The sequence below is a fragment of the Nerophis ophidion genome, linkage group LG04, assembly GCF_033978795.1.
Source record: "Nerophis ophidion isolate RoL-2023_Sa linkage group LG04, RoL_Noph_v1.0, whole genome shotgun sequence".
Lineage (NCBI taxonomy): Eukaryota > Metazoa > Chordata > Actinopteri > Syngnathiformes > Syngnathidae > Nerophis > Nerophis ophidion.
Genome location: NC_084614.1, coordinates 15,340,681 through 15,349,005, shown reverse-complemented (window position 1 = coordinate 15,349,005; position 8,325 = coordinate 15,340,681). Strand labels below are relative to the sequence as shown.

General features: G+C 42.9%; 1 protein-coding gene across 1 annotated transcript; it reads right to left on the bottom strand.

The window, feature by feature from the left end:
* Positions 1-7,662, bottom strand: LOC133550527 (putative transmembrane protein ZNF593OS). The gene is made up of 3 exons (XM_061896497.1): positions 7,423-7,662; positions 3,790-3,853; positions 1-443 (listed from the first exon to the last, which is right to left on the bottom strand). Exons 1-3 carry the CDS (start codon positions 7,494-7,496, stop codon positions 309-311), a joined length of 273 nt encoding a protein of 90 aa, XP_061752481.1. The 5' UTR covers positions 7,497-7,662; the 3' UTR covers positions 1-308.
* Between the last annotated feature and the right edge of the window lie 663 nt (positions 7,663-8,325).

Genomic DNA, 8,325 nt, shown 5'->3' with positions numbered 1-8,325 from the left:
TGAGAACGGGATTGTGTTTATTTGGGAATCAGTCGGTAAGAATGGTGGAATGTAACACAATGTGGGGGAAGTGCATGGTGTCATCACTAAAACACAAGTCGTACGCTACATTCAAGTGTGAATATTCCAAAAGGGAAAGCATGTGAGTTCAGTGAAAAGGACATTCGCTTTTATTATGTGTTGGCCTACAAAGTTTGGACACCCCTGACGTGGAAATAGTCCTGAATTATCGAGCGTCTGTGGGTTGTTATCATCTTCATCCTCAACCGTCGTCAACTTCCTCGCACACCCTCGGGGCGTCCTGGTGGTCAAACGGCGGACCGGTCCACCATCTGCACGGTGCTGTAGAGGCTCACGCACAGCCCCACCGCCGCCATCGTCACGGCGACGGGATTGATGAGGCCGCCGGACGGCTGCGTCATCACCTTGCCCGACGCCTGCCTCTGCGGACAAGTGTAGGGTGGGGGGGTGCTGTCATGCTCCAAATCTCATATCAGATTATTCTGCCTTTTGGTTAAATGTACCGTTTTTCAATATTATACACAGTGGGGCAAAAAAGTATTTAGTCAGCCACCGATTGTGCAAGTTCTCCCACTTAAAATGATGACAGAGGTCTGTAATTTTCATCATAGGTACACTTCAACTGTGAGAGACAGAATGTGAAAAAAAAAATCCAAGAATTCACATTGTAGGAATTTATTTGTAAATTATGGTGGAAAATAAGTATTTGGTCAACCATTCAAAGCTCTCATTGATGGAAGGAGGTTTTGGCTCAAAATCTCACGATACATGGCCCCATTCATTCTTTCCTTAACACGGATCAATCGTCCTGTCCCTCTTAGCAGAAAAACAGGCCCCAAAGCATGATGTTTCCACCCCCATGCTTCACAGTAGGTATGGTGTTCTTGGGATGCAACTCAGTATTCTTCTTCCTCCAAACACGACGAGTTGAGTTTATACCAAAATGGATACATGGATGATACAGCAGAGGATTGGGAGAATGTCATGTGGTCAGATGAAACCGAAATAGAACTTTTTGGTATAAACTCAACTCGTCGTGTTTGGAGGAAGAAGAATACTGTCACAACATGGCTTGTTTCTTCGATGCAGATGAGGATCAACACGAGCGAGGCGTGAACGTGAGTACATAGTTGTTTATTTAAAACTATAATAAAAAATAAACTAAGGGCGCTCACAAGGAGGTACAGACACTTGGCTATGAACAAACAAAAGACTAGCATAAATGCAAAACTACAAACATGAAACAAAAACACTTGCTCGATTGGCATGAATAATAATAAACTATAAACAAAACTAGCACGGCATGGAGCTATGGACGAGGGCATGAAGGAGGTGCAGCATGGGGTGCGAGTGTGAAGATCCCAGGACGAAGACAAGAAAAAGAGTGACTTAAATAGCTGTGATGATTAGTGAAAACAGGTGAGGCTGAGAACAGGGACGTGACAGGTGAAAACTAAGGAGGTTGGCATGGAAACAAACAAAACCAGGAAGTGCAAAACGTGACTGATTGTCCAAAATCAAAAACATAACATGACAAAACAAAACATGATCCATAGGTGTGACAAATACTGAGTTGCATCCCAAGAACACCACACCTACTGTGAAGCATGGGGGTGAAAACATCATGCTTTGGGGCTGTTTTTCTGCTAAGGGGACAGGACGATTGATCCGTGTTAAGGAAAGAATGAATGGGGCCATGTATCGTGAGATTTTGAGCCAAAATCTCCTTCCATCAATGGTTGACCAAATACTCTTTTTCCACCATAATTTACAAATAAATTCTTTAAAATTCCTACAATGTGAATTCCTGTTTTTTTCCCCACATTCTGTCTCTCACAGTTGAAGTGTACCTATGATGAAAATTACAGACCTCTGTCATCATTTTAAGTGGGAGAACTTGCACAATCGGTGGCTGACTAAATACTTTTTTGCCCCACTGTAAATCAAAACAAAATAATTGTCATTTAAAAAGTGATCAGTAACCATTTTTTGCTGCTCTCCTAAAAAAAAACGGGTTTAAAAGTCAGTACGTGCGTCTGCCTCACAATACGGTCCTGGGTTCAATCCTACGGTCGGGATCTTTCTGTGTGGAGTTTGCATGTTCTCCCCGTGACTGCGTGGGTTCCCTGCGGGTACTCCGGCCTTCTCCCACCTCCAAAGTGTGAATGTTGTCTGTCTATCTGTGTTGGCCCTGCGGTGAGGTGGCGACTTGTCCAGGGTCTACCCCGCCTTCCGCCCGAATGAAGCTGATATAGGCTCCAGCACCCCCCACGACCCCGAACGGGACACCCGGTAAAAAATGGATGTATGGGATTCAATAAGCAAAAAGCATGATGTATTATGTAAAACGTTGCTTATAATGACCATTGGTGTGCAGCCGCTAAGTCTCTTTAGCAGCCTCTGCTGGCCGCTTGGCGCACTGCATGATGTGATAGCCTCAATGAATAAATAAAAGGCTGCCTTCCCTGATTGTTTGAGGTTATTTATAGCGTCCTGCAGCGAGTTATACAACATACACTCCCTCTGAGGGAGACCTTTCTTTAAAGGGGAACTGCCATTTTTTTAATGCATTCTAAGTCGTAAAATATGGCAAGCATGAGGCGGCTAACAATGCAGATATAGAGATTGATTGATTGATTAATTGATACTTTTATTAATAGATTGCACAGTTCAGTATATATTCCCTACAATTGACCACTAAATGGTAACACCCGAATAAATTTTTCAACTTGTTTAAGTCGGGGTCCACGTTAATCAATTCATGGTCGTAAACTATCCTGCCCTTAAAGAACTCTAAAAACATCAAAAACCCACCAACAATACTCCATTTACATGTCGTGAGCTGAATATTCACCAAATATTAGCGATGTTGTTACTATATGTGCTAATGTTGAGGATGATAGAATAATGTGGACATAAACCGGCAAGCTGGTCAACTTTGACATTCAACTGGGACCTGGAAATGGAGAGAAATAAACAAAAAGACATGCACATGCGCTCACTTTGTTTTTTTATTTTTTACCTGCGTGATTCATTCTGTATTTAAAGAGGAAATATGAACACCCCGTCAGTCTGCATTCTAGTGAGAGCCGACGTTGTGCAGTAAGTGATTGTTTTTATTACGTTGGTCGTTTGTGTATCTTGTTTGGCACTTTGCAACACTGCTCCATGATGCTTAGCGTTTCATTGAAGCTGCATCTGTTTATCACTCAGCTTCTAAAAATTTGGAGCTCATCCTCCTTATATTCAGGCTCAAAAATATAAGGCTCCGGATCATTGTTTGTCCCAAAGGAGTCTTTGTTGTCTCTCATGAAGTCTGCATGAGTAGTAGTGTAGTACATATAACATGTTATTATGAATGTTACTACATTTTATATATATATACATATATATATATATATATATATATATATATATATATATATATATATATATATATATATATATATATATATATATATATATATATATATGTATATATATATAGTTAGTGTGTATATAAAATATTGGTGGAGGTTTTTGATGGGGTTTTTCAGCGCTTTATATGGGGAATAGAGCAACTACCATTGGCCCTATTGTTAGCTGACTTTTGCTAACGTTTATTTATGATTTAGAATGCATAAATAAAAGGGAAACATATGTTTTCTTGTCTTCCATGAGGATTTTGAATGCTCCGCAAAAATCCCAAAATTATGAATTGAATGTCTTCTTGTGATTTGAGGTGAACACGTTTTCTACAAATGAGTGGAAAGGGAAGGATTCACCGACCTGGAGGAGGCGGAAATAGCCCGGAGTTAGCCTTCCCAATCTGACGATCATTGCTGCCGCCGTCCTGCGGGGGAAGACAAGCGTCACATGACCTTTGACCGCCGTTTTTTTCTTTTTGTCATCACTCAAAAATGAATAATGAATCAAAATCATTGTTCTAATGAATTATTGACCTATTCAAGGCCCCAATTACTTGACATCAAATAGTCCACTTTTTGGAGGAAAAATATTGCATATTTTGTGTTTTTGCCATATAAGAAATTGTTTTATTTAAAAAAAAAAAATAGAGCACAAAGCAAACAAACATACAATTATTTTATATATTAATAAATAATTTATACTAATATTTTATGTTGCCCACCACGCCATTTTATGTGTTACACCTTATCATTTTATGTGTTCCGTCATGTTATTTATCGTGGCCCGCCACATAATTTAATGTCAATAATTGATTGTATCTGGCCTGCCACACCGTTTCATGTTGTGGAGGGGGGCATGGCCTGCGGACCTGCAGCGAGGCGGGGTGTGTAAAGCAGTGTTTTTCAACCTTTTTTTTTAGCCGGGGCGCATTTTTCTTCATTGAAAAAATCCGGAGGCACACCATCAGCAGAATACATTTAAAAAAATGAAACTCAGCAGCCGATATTGACAATAAAAAGCAGTACTCGCAATTGTTGGATATGAATTTAAACCCTAACCAAGCATGCATCACTTTCGCTCTTGTCTCAAAGTAGGTGTACTGTCACCACCTGTCACATCACGCCCTGACTTATTTTGACTTTTTTGCTGTTTTCCCGTGTGTAGTGTTTTAGTTCTTGTCTTGCGCTCCTATTTTGGTGGCTTCTCTTGTTTTGTTGGTGTTTTCCTGTAAAAGTTTAATGTCTTCCTTGACCGCTATTCCCCGCAAATGCTTTGTTTTAGCAATCAAGAATATTTCAGTTGTTGCTAACCTTCTTTGTAGGGGACGTTGTTGGTTGTCATGTCATGTTCGGATGTACATTGTGGACGCCGTCTTTGCTCCACAGTAAGTCTTTGCTGTCGTCCAGCATTCTGTTTTTGTTTACTTTGTATCCAGTTCAGTTTTAGTTTCGTTCCCTAAGCTTCAATGCCTTTTCGTAGGGGCACTCACCTTTTGTTTATTTTTGATTTTAGCGTTAGATACCGTTTCACCTGCACGATGCCTCCCGCATATTGTGATCACGATGAACTACGAAGCAATTAGCTACCAGCTGCCCCCTACTGTTATGGAAGAGTATTACACGTTTACTCGGCCGAACTCTAGACAGAACAGACACTCAACAACAACACAATATTTGCAGACTATAATTACTGGTTTGGAAAAATATTTTTTCCCCGAAATAAGTGAAATTACATAATCTCCCACGGCACACCAGACTGTATCTCACGGCACTGTGGTCGAAAAACACTGGTGTAAAGGACCGGCTGGGGTGCACCGCCGCAGACCATCGACGCCAGTTCCGGTCGATGCGCCTCGGGGAGGAGGACCGCCCGTTCGTGTTCGGTCTCCAGGAGGCGGTGACGCACTGGCTGCAGCCGGCACAAAGAGACTGCCGGTTATTAGACTAAATCATCTTGGAGCAGTTCATGGAAGCGATCCCGGCGCGGACAGCCAACTGGGTCCGGTATCACCAACCCCGGGACCTGGCAGCAGCGGTAACCCTCGCCGAGGACCACCTGTCCGTACACCACGAGGCGCGACCGGCACCCACACCGCGCGAACAGAGCGCGAGTATGACAGATCCCGAGGCATGACCCGTGTGACTCTCCCTCTGCTCTTTCTCCGCAGGTCCCGGCTGCTGCCTTTTAACAGAGTGACAGGTGATTAGACAAGCAGGCCCAGGTGGGCCATCTACGCACCTGTCGCTGATCTTGCAGCCCGTCCTGGCACACCTGGCCTCGCTGCAGGTCCGCAGGCCACGCCCCTCCTCCACACATGCCATTGTAACCGCCCCACCACGTCGTTTTATGTTGTCTGCTACGATATTTAACGTGGCCCGCCACATTATTTTATGTATTCCACCATGTTGTTTTATCTGGCCACCCACCTCATTTGTCACTACATCATTTTATCTGGCCGGCCACATTATCACAGGCCTACTGAACCCCACTACTACCGACTACGCAGTCTGATAGTTTATATATCAATGATGAAATATTAACATTGCAACACATGCCAATACGGCCTTTTTAGTTTACTAAATTGCATTTTTAAATTTCGCGCAGAGTCCTGTTGAAAACGTCAGTATGATGACGCGGATTGTAGCGGACATTTTTTTCCAGCCCGATCCCAGCTATAAGTAGTCTGCTTTAATCGCATAATTACACAGTATTCTGGACATCTGTGTTGCTGAATCTTTTGCAATTTGTTCAATTAATAATGGAGACGTCAAAGAAGAAAGATGTAGGTGGGAAGCGGTGTATTGCGGCCGCCTTTAGCAACACAAACACAGCCGGTGTTTCCTTGTTTTCATTCCCGAAGGTGAAGCTTTACTATGGAACAGAGCGGTCAAGCGAACATGGTTCTCTACCACATGTCAACCGGCATGTTTCGGTGAAAAAATTGGGGTAATAAGTCGGCTCTTACCGCAGACATGAGCGGAGCTTGCGTCGTTCCTCGTGCACCTGTCAAATAGGCAGCTGCGTGGCTTCCCTCACAGACACTGGCGGTCACCACACCTGTGGCCACACCCCTCCGACTTTCAGGGACGACAGTATAATCTCACTACAACATTAGTAACACAATAAGCAGATAAGGGATTTTCCAGAATTATCCTAGTAAATGTGTCTATTGATTGACTGATTGATTGATAATTTTATTAGTAGATTGCACAGTTCAGTACATATTCCGTACAACTGACCACTAAATGGTAACACCTGAATAAGTTTTTCAACTTGTTTAAGTCGGGGTCCGCGTTAATCAATTCATGGTAAATAACATCTGAATCACTCCCACTGCCCTGTCTTTTTTTCCCCTTTCTAGTCCTTCACTCTAACTTTCCTCATCCACGAATCGTTCATCCTCGCTCAAATTAATGGGGAAATTGTCGCTTTCTCGGTCCGAATCGCTCTCGCAGCTGGTGGCCATGATTGTAAACAATGTGAGGATGTGAGGAGCTCTACAACCCGTGACGTCACGTGCACATCGTCTGCTACTTCCGGTACAGGCAAGGCTTTTTAAGTAGCGACCAAAAGTTGCGAACTTTATCGTCGATGTTCTCTATTAAATCCTTTCAGCAAAAATATGGCAAAATCGCGAAATGATCAAGTATGAAACATGGACCTGCTATCCCCGTTTAAATAAGAACATCTCATTTCAGTAGGCCTTTAATGTGCCCCCCATGTCATATTGTTTCTTATAGTCATTCTCTATGACATCCCACTGGGTTGTGAGTTTTTCCTTGCCCTTATGTGGGATCTGAACCGAGGATATTTCGTTGTGGCTTGTGCAGCCCTTTGAGACACTTGTGATTTAGGGCTATATAAATGAACATTGATTTGATAAGGGAGGAGAAATCTCTGCAACAACTCAACCACACCAACGTTTATCATCATTGCGCTTTCTTGTTTCTTTCTAACACATGTCTTGCGCAAAAGTGAAAAAAGAAAGAGTACCTTCCTTCCAGACAGGGCGAAGCAGTCAGAACCTCACAGCAGGGAGCCAAAAGCAGCGACCCGCTCCGCTGCATGGCGAGCTTTTTATACGAGTCCCGTCCGCAGTGCACGCTCGGGGGAACACGTGCGTGGGCGACTTACGTAAGCATCAACAAAAAGCGTCCTCCAGGCGAGAGACGACACAAGAGGCTCCATTTTGGGCTTTTGGCGGACGACGTCATCTTTATTGTTGATTGAGAGTGCTTGCGATGGTCAGGTTACGTAACGCCGTTTTCCATGACGCCACACTTGACTGGCTGACAAGGTTATATACAAACCCCGTTTCCATTTGGGTTGGAAAATTGTGTAAGATGTAAATATAAACGGAATACAATGATTTGCAAATCCTTTTCAACCCATATTCAGTTGAATGCACTACAAAGACAACATATTTGATGTTCAAACTCATAAACGTTATTTTTTTTTTGCAAATAATAATTAACTTAGAATTTCATGGCTGCAACATGTGCCAAAGTAGTTGGGAAAGGGCATGTTCACCACTGTGTTACATCACCTTTTCTTTTAACAACACTCAATAAACGTTTGGGAACTGAGGAAACTAATTGTTGAAGCTTTGAAAGTGGAATTATTTTCCATTCTTGTTTTATGTAGAGCTTCAGTCGTTCAACACTCGGGGGTCTCCCTGTCGTATTTTACGCTTCATAATGCGCTACACATTTTCGATGGGAGACAGGTCTGGACTGCAGGCGGGCCATGAAAGTACCCGCAGTCTTTTACTATGAAACCATGCTGCTGTAACACGTGGCTTGGCATTGTTTCGCTGAAATAAGCAGGGGCGTCCATGATAATGTTGCTTGGATGACAACATATGTTGCTCCAAAACCTGTATGGACCATTCAGCAT